Genomic DNA, 18,858 nt, shown 5'->3' on the forward strand with positions numbered 1-18,858 from the left:
TGTCACTTTTTACTCCAGTCAAAGTGGAGGAGAGGCAGGACAAATACCATAAAGACCAGCCGATACATCACTGAACAACAGCAACAACAACAAAGGAGACATTGAAGTTGAACGTACACAGACCTGTGCGTCCGTCCTCTCTCCCGACGTTCATCAGCCTTCCCTTCATAGAGAGCAGGTACTCTACCTTGTACCAGCATTTTTATTTTTGCAGATATTCTCTGTCATAGCAACCAGTTGAGCCAAAGTGCCTCAGCTGAAAAAACACTTTTCCCTCTTATTGAGCATCATTGCACTTCTGTGTTCTGCTTTCAACAACAATGAACAAGTATTAAATTTGTTTTAAACTGTCTCATCTGTGTCATTTAAAAAGCAACAATATGCCTAACATTAGCAATATAATAAAGCGTATTTACAAAGCACTAAAATCAGGATAATAAGATTATAAGATAATTTGCAAAAACAATAAAAAACTGCAGTTATACCAAATATTGCGCTGTTGAGAAAACCCTAATCCTTCACGCTGACAGCCCTACTTCCTCATGTGCTGATCTTCTCTGTATACAGTGTGAGTGTACTGTGGTGATATACAATCATTTTCTTACATCTGTTGCACCTCCATCTTGTCACCACGGTAACAGGATCTGAGGATGGTCTGTCGTTCAGCATTCCACAGGTGCTCCTTGAGGAAGTTACCAGCCTGCACTGCCCTCTCCAGCGCGGCCTTGTCCCCCAGAACGGCCCCAATGCGAGCGTAGGCGGACAGCATCAGACCTGCAGGGGTAGAAGTAGTAATGATGATTATGGTGGTTGAGGTGGGATGATTGGTTAGAAAAATGACTTTGACTCAGCTTAAAACATCATGTCCTCTCTCCGCTGAGGTGCCACCGTGTAGCTGCACAGCCCCAGCCTAGTTATTTTTCACACTCTTTGAACTTTCCTTGTTCTCTCTCACTCCTTCTCTCTTCCCTCTTTCATGTAGTGTATCAAAGCCTGGTGAGTGCACAGTCTGGTCTTCAAAGTGTTGCAGCAGAGGACAGGTGATTAATGGAGAGGTTTCTTCATTAGAGAGGAGAAGGAGAGTCTCGCGTCTAATTGGAAAGTTCTCGGGATCGCAGAGCCTCATTACCTCACTAACACACTCTGTCTTGAGACGTCAGCCATGGGAACAAAATTTGTGGGTGTACGTGCATGTGTGTGTGTGGTGTGCTTTGTGTTCTTGTAATTAATCACATCTGAGACAATGTGCAGGACAAACAACGTTGAGGTGTCCAAATTGGCATCACACTAATGGAAAGTGACAACTGGTACTTCCATAATAATTTACACACATTTTCATACTGCTGAAAATAAATGTGTGTATAAATGATTGTGTGTATAAATCTGACTTAGAGAAGAAGCACAAAGTACTTCCAACATTTAATTTGAACTACTAATTAGTGCTGCGTGATATGGCTTAAAAATAATATTGCAATATTTTTAGGCTTTATTGCGATACACAATTTATATCTCAATATTCTGATATCTCCTCAAAACTACTGTAAACCACTAAAATACAAAATTATTAAATTAATTCTAGTTACAATACAGTTAAATAAGTAGCTACTGTGATAATAAAATTTTTAAAAGTACTGATATAAAAGTTAGTCTAATAAAGTACATTTGTGGCATATAATACTATTTACAATAAAGTTAAATATAGTATTATTACAATAAAGTTAAATAAAGTACTGTTATAATAAAGTTTAAGTATTGTTATAATTAAATAAATCAAAGCCATACCACTAGTGCTTTTATTTTGAAACACCTGGCTCATCTCAAGTTGGAAGTGATGAAGCTTCTGGTCAACAGTAGACATTAACAGTTAGCAGAAAGTTAAACTGTTGCCAGTGCACCTTTCAATGTGAGGATTTATTCACTGTGCACTGAAAACACACTAACACCTCTCCAGTTCATGTATTAATAGTACTTGCAAGTCGCACTGGTGCTCCATGGTCACAAAATGTGACTAAATAGTCACGGTCTGGAGCCCTTCAGGTACATAAAACCATGCATCGTCTGCTAACACTATCACAAAACTCATTAAGACACACTGCTACCGTGCCCCCATAAAACATGAGCATTTTTTTTCCTCTGTAAGCTGGAAACAAACCAACACCATTCCAGTCCATACATTAATAATATTTGCAAGTTGCAGTGGTGCTCCATGGTAGCAAATTGTGACTAAATAGTAGAAGTCCTGAGCCCTGCAGATAAGACACACGCTTTGCCTGCTCACACACTATCCCTCAGGAGAAAGTGATCTGCATGGGTGGAGGAGTGTGTGACGAATAATGTTTGTAAGTCTTTCTTTATGTGTGTGTGTGTGTTTGTCAGAGGGAGGGAGCAACAGGAGAAAGAAAAAGAACTGAAAAACTGAAACCAGTCTCATGCCAGTGGCTTTTGAAAAAACAATATGACAATTTTTACTCCATGTTTGTGATATAGTCATTTTATACATCCCATGTGGAACAAGACCCCTACTACCATCATCAGTGAACCAATGTGGTCTAGAGTGTGAGATTAAAAAGTTAAACGATAATCTGTTATAGAAAAGGATAAGCAACATTAGCAGGCTATTGATACTACCCTAATTTTTATGCAAACTTGTCTAGACTTTACCATTCCAGGAGGCCAACATCTTGGTGTCCAGATGTGGGCGTGGCCGACTCTTCCTCACTTCTGCCATTTTGGCTCTGGCCGAGGCCAGGAGCTCGTTGACTTTCTCGACACTGATGCCAAAGCGAGCAGCCGTTAACTCCACCGAATAACGTACAATCAGCACATTTTGGCCCTGCAGCTCCCCGTGGGGGTCCTGGCAACAAACAGCACAGGGGATAAGAGGGTGTTCACAGCAATGAACTCATACAGACTGGAACAGCTGCCATGTTAATGCCTTAATGGACAGTTTTAACACCTTAACATGCTGTCTAATTAAAATATAACAAGTGACAGAGCACTGTGTGCAACTTTTTTTTTTAATTTAAATGACATTTTTCCATATAAATATTTTTGAATAATCTGATCACAAAACAGTGAATTTTCTGAATGTAACTTAAGTCATTACCTGTTCTGGGGTGACATTGCCTTGCTCCTTGACCCCATAGTGGTGCATGAAGACATCTGCCTGTGTGGCAGCTCCAGTGGCGCCCTCAACCACTTCTGGCAAGAGCTCCCTAACTTCTGAGGCTGTCCAGACGCAGAAAGCCCCTTCACGCTTTTCTGGTCCCCCTGATGCTGGGATGGAGTCTGCATCCTCTGCACTGTAGAAGCCTCCAGACTGTTTGGAGAATAGACAGGAGTGGAAGAAGTGGAAGGAGAAGAATTAAGCTACTATTTAATGACTATGTAACTTGAGATAAATACAGGACTTGAGGTATGTATGTACACCTTTAAATACAGCAGAGTTCACAATACCTTACACTCTGTGCAGTCACATGGTTCATTTACAATGAAGACTAATTGTTTGAGAACATGACTGTGAAAGTATAAACTGTATAGAGTCAATTAACACCAGACTGAAAAGCAGAGGTTTGCTGCCCTCTTTGGTTGAATGTTTCAAGTCTGTTTTACCTCTGACCACACCCAGCACACTGACTGGTGTGGTTTTCGATGGTCAGGTGTGTGCAATTGTGCATCTTATCACACCTAACAGTGATATCAGGGTGTACAGACATACACTGGAGTACACCTTGGCAAAAACAAGATTTTCAGGGGCATTAAAGAAGACATATTATGCTCTTTTTCAGGTTCATACTACCACATATTTTTACTAGAACACGTACTGTCTGTGCTGTATCACCTGTATTCACACTCTTTCTGAAACACTCCATTTTAACACCTGTCTCTTTAAGCTCTCCTCCAAAAAAAGCCCAGTCTCCGCTGATCGGTCAGTGATTGCAGACCTACTGCATCTGTGCTTTCGCTGTGTCTGTACCATCATTAAAGCCAGGAAGTAACTACAATGGAGAATAACGGCACTTTATCCCCTTAAAAATCACCAACAATAGCTTTCCAAATACAACCAGACATGTTCCAGCAGGAATATGATCCAAAGTTGGGGAAAAAATTAATAACATTGGCTACCAAGACAGGGTACTACGTTTTTTTTCCCACATGCCCAGTCAGTCAAGTGTGTCAAAAATCTACTTACTCAATCAATTTTAACTTGCCCCTATATATACTGTTTTATTTTAGGGTTGGGTCGGTATGAGAAAAAAAAAAACGGTCCGGTTTTTGTGAAAAACCGCATCAAGTCGGTAATACCGGAATTTCTCCACTTGTGGGCGCAATTGACTCATTTAAAATAAAAAACGACCATAGGACAAGAGGGTGACAGTAACAAGTTGTTTCTTTTATTCCTTACAAATAAATTTTGCAGCTAACTCAATCAGTGCAAACAAGGGTTGCCTCCTTCGTCTGGCTCAAAGCGTAGTGGCACATTCTTTGATTTCTTCGAGACTAAACTGTCCGCCATTATTGACTCCCCAGGCTACAGTAGAGGCCTCGGCGCATGCGTACTCGCACGCCCTAGCTCGGTCCCCGCCCCACCCCCACCCCCCTCTCTCGCCTGCTCGCTGTGCGCTTGGTGAAGAGGCAGACACAGGTGCTCACAGACTCGGGCGTACTAAAAGTGGAGCGGACTCCACGAGGAATGTCCGCAGTCATTCGGGCTTCCATAGTCGAGCGCACTTCTGTGTTGTAGTTTCCTGTAAAAATGTCCGTGAAAAATCCCTGCGATGTGAAAAATACATGCTGAGCAGTCTTTTGTGTGACACTGGTGCACGGAGCAGAGTCTGCGCGGTTGTGCTTTACGAGCACAGGGCTTGCGGACGTCCGTTTTTACCGGGTGGACCTCCGCGGCGTCCGCTCCGTGTACGAATTGGTATTACCGAGAACCGACCCAACCCTATTATTTGTTAGCAGATATCAAAGAACAGCAAAGACTTAAGTTAATTATCATGTTGTAACATTTTTCAGAAACTTTATGTGAATTTAAAAATTCGTCTTGCTCTCAAATTTGCAGCAAACTGCATCATACATACATGAAGTTTCACCCACATCCTCTAACACCACCAAATTAAACTCCTGTTCTCAGGATGATTGAAATCGCTGGCACTTTAGCTTGCACTTGAGCTTTGCCTGACACCATTTTTTCACGAGTACCCGATTGATACTGTGCATGTGCAACTCTTAATAGTTACTAGAGATGAGCAGGAAGCAAGAGGGCTCACTCCTTAGCTACGTCCATCAACATCTCTGGTAAAAACAATGTGTTTATGTCCTTTTTACCACTTGCCCGATAAGGAAAGTGAGTTGCTAGCTTTACTAGCTCAACGTGGTACTTTACTTGCCCCTGGCAATCGGGCAATCCTTACTGTTGAGCGTTGTAAGATTACAGGTTTCCCTGACATTAGCATGTAGCTACATGTAGCAGTGTAAAAGAATATAAACACTCAGTAGCGTTCCCGCAGCAGATGACAATATCAAGAAATCTGTCATGATCTGACATCAGGTTGTTTCAAAAGTAGAAAAAACGTAGAAACCAAGTATCCAGAACGGTCTAAAGCCTGATATTTTTGCTCACAGGGACACATCTGCATAGATTTACCTAATTATCTGAAACTTTGGCTACCTTTAATATGAACCCAAGGAGAGCCATAATAGGTCCCCTTTAAGTTAAAATTAAATACGTAACGCTTTTTACAACTGGCATGAAAACAACCATGAACCAATTAAACTGACTTTTTTTTTTTTTTACCAAACTGCTCTCAAGAAACTATCAAAATCTCGAGCTAAGAACAGAATTGACATCTCTGACACAAATCAATTAACCAATCAACACTTTTGAAGGGCTGTCAGGGATTACACAACAGGAATCAAATTATGTATCAATACATTTAAAGAACCTGATCATACAATGTGTCATGTAAGCCCTTCATAAGGATCTGCAGACACCTTACGTACAGTATTTTCACAGTCCTAAGTCGAGGAGTCTAACTCGCTGAGGAAAGCTCCCAGCCACTGTAGCACAAAAGAAACATACACTCTATAGTGAATTACCTTTGCGATGTTAATTCATTAGCGTATAATTAGATAATAAATCTTGAGGAATATAATGATTGCAGCGAGTGTGGTTTTAATTGTGTGCCCCGTTTGCTGCTGTTGATTCATTAATCAAAGGGGAAAAAGGGTTGACCCTCAGAGGAGAGCAAGGGGTTTAAGAGGCTATTTGTCAGCGGGGTCCCACCCCTTGCCCTCAAGGGTGTACGAACACACACATGCACACATAGACAGACACACACTTATTATCTCCTGGTGGAATTTACAGTTAATGTTCTTGCTTTGTCAGCAGCAGATAGAGACATTGTGACAACAAGGTGCAGTTTATTGCTCTATTTCTAATGACTTTCTTCTGCCAACAAAACACTACGTTACCACTAACCTTAACTTACATCTTAACCCTCATCTAAATCTTTTCCTTTTTATATCTTCTTAATGCTAAAGAAAAACCTTTGATATAGAATATTCACCTTAGTGCCCAAGCGAGGACTTTTGGTCCCCCATAAATCCAGTACTACACACACATGTACATGTAAACACACAGAGGAGTCGTAATAAGGCTGTAGCTGATTCACCTTGTCACTCAGGTCCCTGGAGACATAGAGTAGTATGTCCTTAGCCACATCTGCAAAAAGCTGCTCGCCTGATACCTGGAAAAGCAGACACAGAGAGCACACACCTGCTTAGAGTCATGATTCAACCTTAACGTAACCTTAAAGATACCGTCATGTGATTTATATGCAGGGTATTAAATGTAGAATCCGATGCAAATGCTGAGGCAGCCTCATTAAACACAAGCACATATGTGTGCGCAGTGTGTGTGTCTGTATTTGAGTTTGCATGCACACTTGTGTCCTAATTCACTTTTTGTTTCTGTCTCTGTCCACTCTGAAAACAGGCCAGTATACACTCCTGAGAAAACTAAAAACTATGGCAGTCAGATCCCAGTAAGGGGACACTTCGCAAAAACTGACAACAACAAGTCTTACAAATGTGTGTTTTAGGACTGTCGATGTCATTATTAGCGTTTGTATTTACTCTGAAGCAAAATCGATGTTTGCCACATCTCACAACAATGATTTTCGCTGACTGGGTAATATGGCGATGCATTACTCGGATAAGAGAGAGACAGAGTGATGGAGGGATAATTACCCTGACAGATAAACAAAGAACGTTCACACACACAGCCAGAGACACAACCACACACACACCTGGGAGGCAGTAATGTAGGCTACAGCCAGCTGAGCCTGGTCATACAGCATCTTCTCAAAGTGGGGAACATGCCAGGAGGAATCTGTAGAGTAACGATGAAAACCCTGCAGGAGAGAGACATTAGGTGAGGTACAGTATATAAAATGATCTATATTATAACAACCAACACTACGTTGCTGTGGCAACACCTGAACTGAAACAACAGAACATAAAACACTTACATTCAAACAAACAAAATAGGGCTGCAAATAGAAAATATTCTTTATTGCTCAGACCCTGTCTACACTTATATATATATATTTTTGAAAACAGACATTTTTCCCTCCATTAGAAAAGTAATTCTGTCCACACAACATTCGTTTTACAAAATAATTTAGTTCTAGAACATAAAAACAACTCCAAACTCTGACTGGCGTCAGTCGTCTTCAGCAGTCTCCTCTCATCACAAAGGTACTGAAGTTTACAGGCTAAGATTACCTTTTTCAAAACACCTACTGCAGTTCTCATCATTATTGATTCCCCTTCAATATAAGTACTGAGGAGCTCATTCAAAGACAAGGGTGATGCTCTAGACCTGCAAACATTTTCATTCCACTCCTCACAGGCAACAATCTCAAAATTGGCCCACCAGCTGCTGATTCGACCAGGCGACCGTCGTTTCTTTTTGGCTTAAAACCGCTAATGCTAAGGTGGACCAAACAACACTGAGCACAGCAGACAGCTCTGTTCGTCCATGAAGGCATGCAGCAATACTAAGTTTAAGTGTGAAGTAGTCATTAGACCAAGCATTGCTGACAAATATAAACATGTTGGTAGTCTGCCGTTGTTGTTGATATTGTTTCTGGCATATGCTAATTACACAAAGCAACAATGGGCATGTGCAAATTGAGGAGATAACATCAGTGTTTCCCAAATGCTCCACTGTATCTACAGACACAGAGTAGCCAGGGTTCTGACAGCTCTGCACCTTAGAAAGTGTTTCAAAAAACTCCCCCTTGGTGACCTGAAACTCAATTTGCATGTAGACAAGAAGGCCAAAACATCTAGGAAAATATCTGTGAACAAAAATATCTGTATATGTGCAGACAGAACCTTATAATCACTAATTGTTTAGTTAATATTTCAGTCAATAAAATAACAGAAAACAGTGAAAAATGCACACTGTAACTTCCTTAAATTGCTTTTCAATTCAAACATGTATGAACCTGAGCCACATGGTCGTGGATGCCTCCCAGCGCCATCATGCGGAGTGTATGTAACGCCATCTGAAGAGCCTCGACCCCCTCTGAGGTGGAGCGATTCACAGACCAGTAGGACATGAGGAACATCAGATTCACTATGGAGGGAGGGAGGGAGATACATATAAGTAGAGAAAGAGTCCGGTGAAGAGGACTCAATAGACATAACAGGGCTGGAAGCCTGAAATACAGTCAGGTCCATAATTATTTGGACAATGATACAGTTGTCATTTTGGCTCTGTACACCACAATGGGTTTTAAATGAAGCAATGAATACCTGCTTAAAGTGCAGACTCTCAGCTTTCATTTAAGGCTTTTTTCAAAAATGTAGTATGAACCGTGTAGGAATGACAACCATTTCTTCACACAGTCCCCCAACTTTAAGGGCTCTTAAGTATTTGGACAAACTAACATAATCATCAATTAAACAGTCAGTTTTAATACTTGGTTGCAAATTCTTTACAGTCAATGACTGCCTGAAGTGTTGGACACATAGGCATCATCAGATGCTGGGTTTCTTCCCTGGTGATGCTCTGCCAGCCCTTTACTGCAGCCGTCTGCACTTCCTGCTTGTGTTTTAGGTGTTTTGCCCTCAGTTTTGGCTTCAGCAAGAGAAACGCATGCTCAGTTGGATTCAGGTCAGATGATATGACTTGGCCATTGCAGAACATTCCACTTCTTTGCCTTAAAAATGTCTTTGGTTGCTTTTGCAATATGCTTCAGGTCATTGTCCAACTGCACTGTGAAGCATCGTCCAATGAGTTTTGAAGCATTTGGTTGAATCTGAGCAGATAATGTAGCCCCAAACACTTCAGCTTTCATCCTTGCTGCTCTTGTAAGCAAGACAAGACTTCACTAGAATAAATACAGAGGGTTTATCACAAGATGCAAACCATTGGTTAGCCTTAAAAATGGAAGGCCAGATTAGAGTTTGTCAAAAACGATCTAAAAAGCCTGTACAGTTGTGGAACAGCATACTATGGACAGATAAAACAAAGATCAACTACCAGAATGATGGGAAGACAAGAGAAGGAAGAAGGGAAGGAACTGCTCATGATCCAAAGCACACCACCTCATCAGTGAAGCATGGTGGAGGTACTGTTATGTCATGGCCATGTATGGCTGCCAGTGGAACTGGTTCTCTTGTGTTTATTGATGATGTGACTGCTGACAAGCGCAGCAGGATGAAAGCTGAAGTGTTTGGGGCTACATTATCTGCTCAGATTCAACCAAATGCTTCAAAACTCATTGGACGATGCTTCACGTGCAGGCTACAGTAAAGGGCTGGCAGAGCATCATCAGGGAAGAAACCCAGCATCTGATGATGCCTATGTGTCCAACACTTCAGGCAGTCATTGACTGTAAAGAATTTGCAACCAAGTATTAAAACTGACTGTTTAATTGATGATTATGTTAGTTTGTCCAAATACTTATGAGCCCTTAAAGTTGGGGGACTGTGTGAAGAAATGGTTGTAATTCCTACACAGTTCATACTACATTTTTGAAAAAAAGCCTTAAATAAAAGCTGAGAGTCTGCACTTTAAGCAGGTATTCATTGTTTCATTTAAAACCCATTGTGGTGGTGTACAGAGCCAGAGCAACTGTATCATTGTCCAAATAATTATAGACCTGACTGTATGTCCACTGCAGTACTCACTGAGTCTACAGTACCTGGTGTGGGGAACTTTGGAGCCTCTCTAAAGCCACCATACTCCTCCTCGTAGGAATGCGCCAACTGCTGGAAGCAGCGATTGGCAACGTCTGGGGCCAGTGGAGGACTCTCTCCTGGGTTTGCAGTGACGGCGGTGCCTTTCTTTAAAGCGTCAAGGATCCTCTCTCCACTGGACTCCAAGGAAGCTCGGTTATTCTGCCACTGAGGATCACAAGTCACGCTTGTCATATTTAGGTGTGACAATGATGCTGAGAACAAACAAGAACGAAAGATGTACTTTGTAAAACACTTACCTGTTCCGTGATTCTGGTGAGAACTGTTTTAAACCCTGGCCTTCTCGCACGGTCTGAGGGAGGGAAGTAGGTGCCTCCAATGAAAGGTCGCAGGTCAGGGGTCAACCACACACTCATGGGCCAACCTCCACCTCCACTTGTTGCCTGCAGACATGAGCAACCAACAGTCATGAGAGAGCATCAGCAGAGGAAAAAATAAATACAACAGGCTTGTGTGAGAAAACCTAAATAAAACCGCACATGTACACACACCTGTACAAAGGTCATGTAGACCTTGTCGACATCGGGTCTCTCTTCTCTGTCTACTTTGATGCACACAAAGTTGTCACTCAGGATTTTGCCAATTTCCTCATCTTCGAAAGACTCCCTCTCCATAACATGACACCAGTGGCACGTTGAGTAGCCCACTGATAGTCAGAGAGAGAAAGATTTAGTGTCATTTCCTGTACATGCACATACATCATATCAGAGGTACATGTAAGTATGATTTATATGGAGTAGTTCTCTTCTGTTAATACCAAAACACAAAGTGGCCATGTGTGAGAGCGGCTTCCGACCTGATAAAAAGATTGGTTTGTCTTCAGTCTTTGCTTTGTCAAAAGCATCTTGTCCCCATGGGTACCTGAAACAGGCATTAAATTCATTTACAAAATTATATTGGATTTCGGAAATGTGTACCCATCAGATTTTTTAAAGGCACTCACCAGTCAACAGGGTTGTGTGCATGCTGCAGCAGATAGGGCGACCTCTCCTTGGCTAACCTGTTGGTGTGTCTGTGAGGGGAAGATAACGGCTCTTCACCCCCTGACGCCATGCTCATGAAGACAGATGAACTGAACACACAAACATATTTAGAATTTTAGACGCTGTTTTGTTTGCCACAATGTGGAGAAATCTGCACATCACAGACATCTTTAAAAGATTTATTTTGTGTGCATTTAGTTACTCCAGATATCCTATTGAGCAGAAGATCTGATTTCTACAGAAGGACTTTTTTCATTCATTATCATGGTACTTTAATACCTCTGCATGCTATGAATTAAAAAATATTATTGACTTCTTTTATGTGAATGGCATTAAAGGGTAACTTCAGCATTTTTCAACCCGGACCCTATTTTCCCATGTTTTTGTGTCTACATGACTGATATGAACAACAATTTCTGTATTTAGTCCAGCAATAAAAGAGAGGGCTGCAGCCAGCAGCTGTGACACGCCTGCAATGTATCCAGATGGGGCAACTGTGCACCGTCACTGTAAGTCCATTAAAAGTGGTTATTTTTGCCACAGACAGGTTCAGGTCATTATTATTTCAAGTGTTTCTTTACCTTTCACTTGATCCAGTCAGTTTGTTACTGAGTTTACGCCTCCTTCTGAAATCTCACAAGAGGTGACTTGTTGCAGTAAGAGAACACTGGAAACACGTGTGAGAGGGAACAGTGTGTTGTGTTGAAGTATAGAAAACGTAGCTTAGCCTAATTTAAAAGACTTAAAATGTCACAGATGATTATACAGCTGATTTCAACAATGACGATTAAGCCTTTGAATTCAACAGCCACCCATATTTATTTGAGCCAGATTACACATCTCGTGAGATTTCGGAAAGAGACTCGGACACAGTAACAAACAGACAAGATCAAGCAAAAGGTAGAGAGACACTTCAGACACTTACGAAAACAATCTAAGCCTGTCTGTGGGGAGTCATACCCATTTTTAATAGCCTACAATGACAATGCACAATTGCCCCATCTGGTTACATTGTGAGTGTTGCACAGCTGCAGTCCTCTCTCTCTCTCTTAATACTGGACTAATTAAAAAAATTAAAAAAAAAAAAAGATTGCTCATCACAGTCACTTAGAGTGCTTTCACACCTAACCTGTTGGGTTTGGTTAAAAGAAACTTGGTCCGTTTGTGCAGTTACTACACTTTATTTGGGCTGGTGTCAAAGCTATCATTCAAACCCTGATGCAAACAAAAGAACTGAACCCAGACCACTTGAAAAGGTGGGTCTTGGTCAGCTTCCAAGCATACTCCGGTGCAGTTTGTTTGTGGTGTGAAAGAAAACAAACCACTCACGGAATTTTATGATAGCAGATAGGTGATTTTAACAGGATTTCAACAGCTAAATCAAAATGAATCTGCTGATCATAAAATCAATCTCATAACTGATCCTGAAAAAAGGCCATGTATATCCCATAACCTATTCATGCTGATGCATACAGTACAGGCCAAAAGTTTGGACACACCTTCTCATTCAATGCGTTTTCTTTATTTTCATGACTATTTACATTGTAGATTCTCACTGAAGGCATCAAAACTATGAATGAACACATGTGGAGTTATGTACTTAACAAAAAAAGGTGAAATAACTGAAAACATGTTTTATATTCTAGTTTCTTCAAAATAGCCACCCTTTGCTCTGATTACTGCTTTGCACACTCTTGGCATTCTCTCCATGAGCTTCAAGAGGTAGTCACCTGAAATGGTTTTCCAACAGTCTTGAAGGAGTTCCCAGAGGTGTTTAGCACTTGTTGGCCCCTTTGCCTTCACTCTGCAGTCCAGCTCACCCCAAACCATCTCGATTGGGTTCAGGTCCGGTGACTGTGGAGGCCAGGTCATCTGCCGCAGCACTCCATCACTCTCCTTCTTGGTCAAATAGCCCTTACACAGCCTGGAGGTGTGTTTGGGGTCATTGTCCTGTTGAAAAATAAATGATTGTCCAACTAAACGCAAACCGGATGGGATGGCATGTCGCTGCAGGATGCTGTGGTAGCCATGCTGGTTCAGTGTGCCTTCAATTTTGAATAAATCCCCAACAGTGTCACCAGCAAAACACCCCCACACCATCACACCTCCTCCTCCATGCTTCACAGTGGGAACCAGGCATGTGGAATCCATCCGTTCACCTTTTCTGCGTCTCACAAAGACACGGCGGTTGGAACCAAAGATCTCAAATTTGGACTCATCAGACCAAAGCACAGATTTCCACTGGTCTAATGTCCATTCCTTGTGTTTCTTGGCCCAAACAAATCTCTTCTGCTTGTTGCCTCTCCTTAGCAGTGGTTTCCTAGCAGCTATTTGACCATGAAGGCCTGATTCGCGCAGTCTCCTCTTAACAGTTGTTCAAGAGATGGGTCTGCTGCTAGAACTCTGTGTTGCATTCATCTGGTCTCTGATCTGAGCTGCTGTTAACTTGCGATTTCTGAGGCTGGTGACTCGGATGAACTTATCCTCAGAAGCAGAGGTGACTCTTGGTCTTCCTTTCCTGGGTCGGTCCTCATGTGTGCCAGTTTCGTTGTAGCGCTTGATGGTTTTTGCGACTCCACTTGGGGACACATTTAAAGTTTTTGCAATTTTCCGGACTGACTGACCTTCATTTCTTAAAGTAATGATGGCCACTCGTTTTTCTTTAGTTAGCTGATTGGTGCTTGCCATAATATGAATTTTAACAGTTGTCCAATAGGGCTGTCGGCTGTGTATTAACCTGACTTCTGCACAACACAACTGATGGTCCCAACCCCATTGATAAAGCAAGAAATTCCACTAATTAACCCTGATAAGGCACACCTGTGAAGTGGAAACCATTTCAGGTGACTACCTCTTGAAGCTCATGGAGAGAATGCCAAGAGTGTGCAAAGCAGTAATCAGAGCAAAGGGTGGCTATTTTGAAGAAACTAGAATATAAAACATGTTTTCAGTTATTTCACCTTTTTTTGTTAAGTACTTAACTCCACATGTGTTCATTCATAGTTTTGATGCCTTCAGTGAGAATCTACAATGTAAATAGTCATGAAAATAAAGAAAACGCATTGAATGAGAAAGTGTGTCCAAACTTTTGGCTTGTACTGTATGTGTAACCATAATAACACATATGCCCATCATCCATCCATCTTCATCTGCTTATCCCGGGCCAGGTCACAGAGGGAGCCGGCCAAGCAATGCACCCCAGACGTCCCTCTCCCCAGCAACACTTTCCAGCTACTCCTGAAGGGATCCCGAGGTGTTCCCAGGCCAGACGAGATATGTAATCCCTCCCGCGTTTCCTGGGTCTACCCCGGAGAATCCTATCCGTGGGAAATGCCCGAACACCTTTAACGGGAGGCACCCAGGAGGCATCCTGATCAGATGCCCATCAGCACGGGTATTTTGCCTGATTAAAAGGCTGGTAAAACTGCCGTGATTGTATCCAACCATGTGTACATTGTCGGTTCATTAACTCTGTTAAAAAGCATGACAGTGATCCAAAAGTATTAAGCCCCGAGTCATTGCTGTACAAGACACCTTCTTTTCATCCTGTCTCTGTATTAGTCACATTCATAACATGAAATCAATTTGCAGTGTAATAATAGCCTACTAATAATGCTTACAATCAGTTCTTTCTCCATCAGCTCTTTGTGACACCAAAGACTACAAGTATAAATGCTTGAGAAGCTGAACAGGGCTACATACACTTCTGTCAGTCACCAGAATTTGATTTCTTCACGTGGGTCCTGATGTTGCAGGATGACAAACACCAAAACTGTCCAATCAAGGAGTTACCTGTCAGTCGGTGGAAGCTCATGTTTACTCCTCTTGATTCATTTGTAAAAAGTCAGTGTGAACAGAGGCTGAACCAGATAACCTGAATTACAGGTGTGAAAGCAATCTTTGACACAAAAACATAAGGAAATATGGTCCAGGTTGAAAAATGCTTTAACAGCGATGTATAAGAAAATGATTGCATTGCTCTTGCGTTAGCCTTTACACTGATGGTGCCAATCCTAATCAGAGAATATGGTACCCCTAATGGCTGTATTATTAAGCTTCATTTAAACTCCAACTGAAAAACCGCTCCACATTTTAATGCTAGGCAAAGATGTGTGTCCGTGCAATAATATTTCACTCTTAACAAATGTTTTGTATGACACAGACTGGCATGTCACAGCAGGGAAAACACAGGTGTAATTATTATAAAGTTTTTGGCCACTCACGAACTAATGATACATGTACTGTGGTTCTCCTGCTATAACATGTCAAATGTTCTGCTGTCAAAAAGGTGTATGGCAGTTTCTGTTACAGAAAAGAGCAACACTGATTGCTGATGTAATATTAACTCATTAAGAGCAATCCATGCTTTGACAGTGTGGAGCTTACCTAACGTTTAACTTCACTACAATAGTCTAGTTATATAAATCGCCATGCATGCTATTAGAATAAAGTTTTATCACGCTGTCAGTTAGCTGATATTGAAGAGGGTTGTTCAGCAGCTCCCTGCAGCTGCAGTGGCTGTCAAGTACCGTAGCTGTTTGCTCAAGGACAGTCATGTCGAATCCCATTGAAATATTCGCTACGTGAATGTTACTTTGCTTATAAACAAAAATACATGTGCCGAAAAACATGACTGAATACACTGTCTGATATTTTAGACATTTTCTTAAAATTCGGCAGAAATAGCTATGAAAAATGCATTTGACTTTACTAAATGTAACCCTAAAGCACTTAGCTAGTTTGTACCATTAGCAGTGCAACTGGGAAAACGGTTAAAATAGCTGCTAAACTACTGGAAAGAGTGTCGCTTGTTGATTTGTGTAGTTACACCGAATTAACATACAAGGCATTCGGACCCTAGTAAAATGTCTGTTATCACAGTAGCTAGTCTCCTGGCTAAAGTTAACGTTAGGGGAATATTAAATTGTATGATTTTGTATTGGAGTTTAGCGCATCTCTACTCGTCCAAAAGCACGCCAACAATCGTCGCAACAGCTACCACGCGACAAGAAACACAGCACAAACATGTTAACGCTTTATTCACTTTGTTGTAAACTCAGGCATGTTTGCTGCAACATCTCAAAGTGACGCACATCTACCGTTAGCAACCCATTAGCCGTGGTGGCTTTACCTGAGGTGGTAGGCCGGCTGGGGATGGCGGTGGAGCGGTGACCTGCCGCTTGGTGGGTGGGGAAATTGTCTGAAACACCTAATGTTACCCCCCAAGCTCTGCTGTAGACCGTCCGCTGCCAGGAAAGCTGCAGTTAAAAGGCGTGCAGGCTCCACGCGGCTATTTCTGGACGCCAACCGACGCCATGCTAGTCTTAACATCCTAATCCAGCAAAGTGTCTAGCTTAGTTGATTTAGCGAGCTAGCGTCAGCTACTTTGTTTCCACAGACCAGCCAAAACTTCCAGGCATGAGGTGAACATTTTTTGCACTACCATGAGTTGACACATGACAGCGCGCCAACAGGTCAGGGACACTCACAACAATCAGAGTGTGTTGGTTTCTATAATAATACATCAATGTTTTTGAGAGAAGGAAGTAATTGAAAGCATTGTAAAGGGAAATGGGGAGAGAATTAGGGGAGACTGGGTGTGGTTGTAACGGCACCACTTGAAAAAAGTGATAACCAATGAGTCATGTAGCCTAATGCATTTATTGTATGGCCCCTTCTTCCCTAACCATGCATGTTAAATTTTATAGAAGTATGCAGTATTGCAGCTAAAATACTGATTTTCAGGAATGAAACTATTTTTTCAACAAAGTCCATATTTTGATTGGTCCTGATACTGCTGAAGTTAGAATTATGTAGGACCCTACAATACCAGAGTAGCAACACACACTGGTCAAGCGGAAAGTTGGTCACGTGCCCTCTAGTGACGGGATAGCGAGTTGCATATCCGACCAAGAACTGACTAAACTTCAGTATTGCTGCATTGCTGCCGACCAGGAATTCTTGTGCGTTTACAAAGTCAGGCAAACCTAAAAGCATAATCTACCGAAATAGGAGCATCAGTGATCCGTTTACAGGTAAAAAACAAACAAACAGGTGTCTACCATAATCTTACTCTCTACATTTTGAAATAAATTATAAGCATGACTTAATAGGCCCTATGACCAAGACACCTAAAAGTAAAAACAAGGCCGTTTTGATCAACTTACAAGCAAGTGCGCATCAGACATACTGTAAGTGAATGGCTTTTCTGGTCGGAAAGGTAATGCCCTCATGCCCCACTAGAGGGCGCGTGAGGCTAAACTTCAGCATACCACAGGAGTCAATGGAAGTGTCATCACTCTGGTATTGTAGGGTCCTAGAATTATGTAACTTGTATCAGAGACTATGATCGGGTAAAACATGAGGCATTTCATCTCTGATCATTTCAAACCACCATGCTGTAATAGTTGGCTGAACCCTGGCTGACGGGATTGGGAATGGTTTTAGCAGGGGCGAAAATCCCATTTCATAGCTGGGGGGAACAATAAACAGTAAAATTTTAGAGAATAATTCCAGGGGGGGACAAGGAAAAAAAAGTTGTAGCCTGTCTTTCATACAGCATCTTTTACCGCAATTTGATGCTTTAATCTTCTCTCTATCTCTCCAACAGGCAGAGTGAATGTCTATACTTATGGGAAATGGCTTAACAACTAAACATTTCCTGCAATTAAACTGGTAAACTGGTTTATAAACAGTGTGCTGTCAGATCTGCCGCTGCGCACCTCACAACCGTGCGTAATAGTTGCGCGTAATGACTGCTCCTCGTCGGTTAGACTGCACGTCTTTGATGTTTGTCTCACTGACAGGTGGAGAGCCTACAGACAGGTACCCATTAGCTACGCTCCGTCACAACAGTGCGTAATAGTCGCGCGTAATGACTGCTCCTCGTCGGTTAGACTGCACGTCTTTGATGTTTGTCTCACTGACAGGTGGAGAGCCCACAGACAGGTACCCATTAGCTACGCTCCGTCACCACCGTGCGTAATAGTCGCGCGTAATGACCGCTCCTCGTCCGTTAGACTGCACGTCTTTCATGTTTGTCTCACTGACAGGTGGAGAGCCTACAGACAGGTACCCATTAGCTACGAGCCGCTCCGCCACTGACTGCTCTTGTCCTGTCCTCTCCCTCTTCTTTCTCTCCTGTCCTCTCTGACTATCACTAAACTCTGAGCTTAATCATTAGCTTTTAGCTTAGCGGCACTCGTAATTGAGTAGGCTTTTGAACAATGCAGGAGAAATGTTGTTTATATTATCAGCCTGGGCCTGGGACTTGTTGTAACAGTAAATGGGATGTGTTGTAACTTGTGTGAGTTAAATTGTGTCTGTGTGAGTGTACATCTTACCCTGCGATGCGCTATGTGGGCAGCGGTTCCAGCCACACGCTGCTACTGCTGCCAAGTAGCCCTGCCCATTGGAAAGAGTGTGGGATATACCACTACTAGGAGTGGGGGGGGGGGCTAAATCTTTTAAGATTTAAATAGCACATTATTGCACAATTATAATGAGCACAGCTTACATTGTGCTTTTAATAAATACTACTGCATTGTTCAAAAATTATTAATTGTGTCTCAAATTATTCTGGGGGGGGGGGGGGCAG

General features: G+C 42.1%; 1 protein-coding gene across 1 annotated transcript in view; it reads right to left on the reverse strand.

Annotated features, from left to right (window-relative positions):
• The window catches only part of spata20 (spermatogenesis associated 20), a 75,465-nt gene extending 58,761 nt beyond the window's left edge, over window positions 1-16,704 (reverse strand). Inside the window, exons 1-12 of the mRNA XM_033611654.2 lie at window positions 16,393-16,704; window positions 11,222-11,350; window positions 11,075-11,139; window positions 10,770-10,924; window positions 10,518-10,661; window positions 10,224-10,425; window positions 8,520-8,650; window positions 7,314-7,418; window positions 6,678-6,752; window positions 3,107-3,319; window positions 2,662-2,854; window positions 606-774 (exon numbers count right to left, since the gene is read on the reverse strand). Of these exons, the coding sequence (XP_033467545.2) occupies window positions 606-774; window positions 2,662-2,854; window positions 3,107-3,319; window positions 6,678-6,752; window positions 7,314-7,418; window positions 8,520-8,650; window positions 10,224-10,425; window positions 10,518-10,661; window positions 10,770-10,924; window positions 11,075-11,139; window positions 11,222-11,350; window positions 16,393-16,592 (1,781 nt within the window). The 5' untranslated portion in view covers window positions 16,593-16,704. The remainder of the gene's footprint in view (window positions 1-605; window positions 775-2,661; window positions 2,855-3,106; window positions 3,320-6,677; window positions 6,753-7,313; window positions 7,419-8,519; window positions 8,651-10,223; window positions 10,426-10,517; window positions 10,662-10,769; window positions 10,925-11,074; window positions 11,140-11,221; window positions 11,351-16,392) is intronic.
• Between the last annotated feature and the right edge of the window lie 2,154 nt (window positions 16,705-18,858).

Source organism: Epinephelus lanceolatus, chromosome 21 (assembly GCF_041903045.1).
Source record: "Epinephelus lanceolatus isolate andai-2023 chromosome 21, ASM4190304v1, whole genome shotgun sequence".
NCBI classification, from domain to species: Eukaryota; Metazoa; Chordata; class Actinopteri; order Perciformes; family Serranidae; genus Epinephelus; species Epinephelus lanceolatus.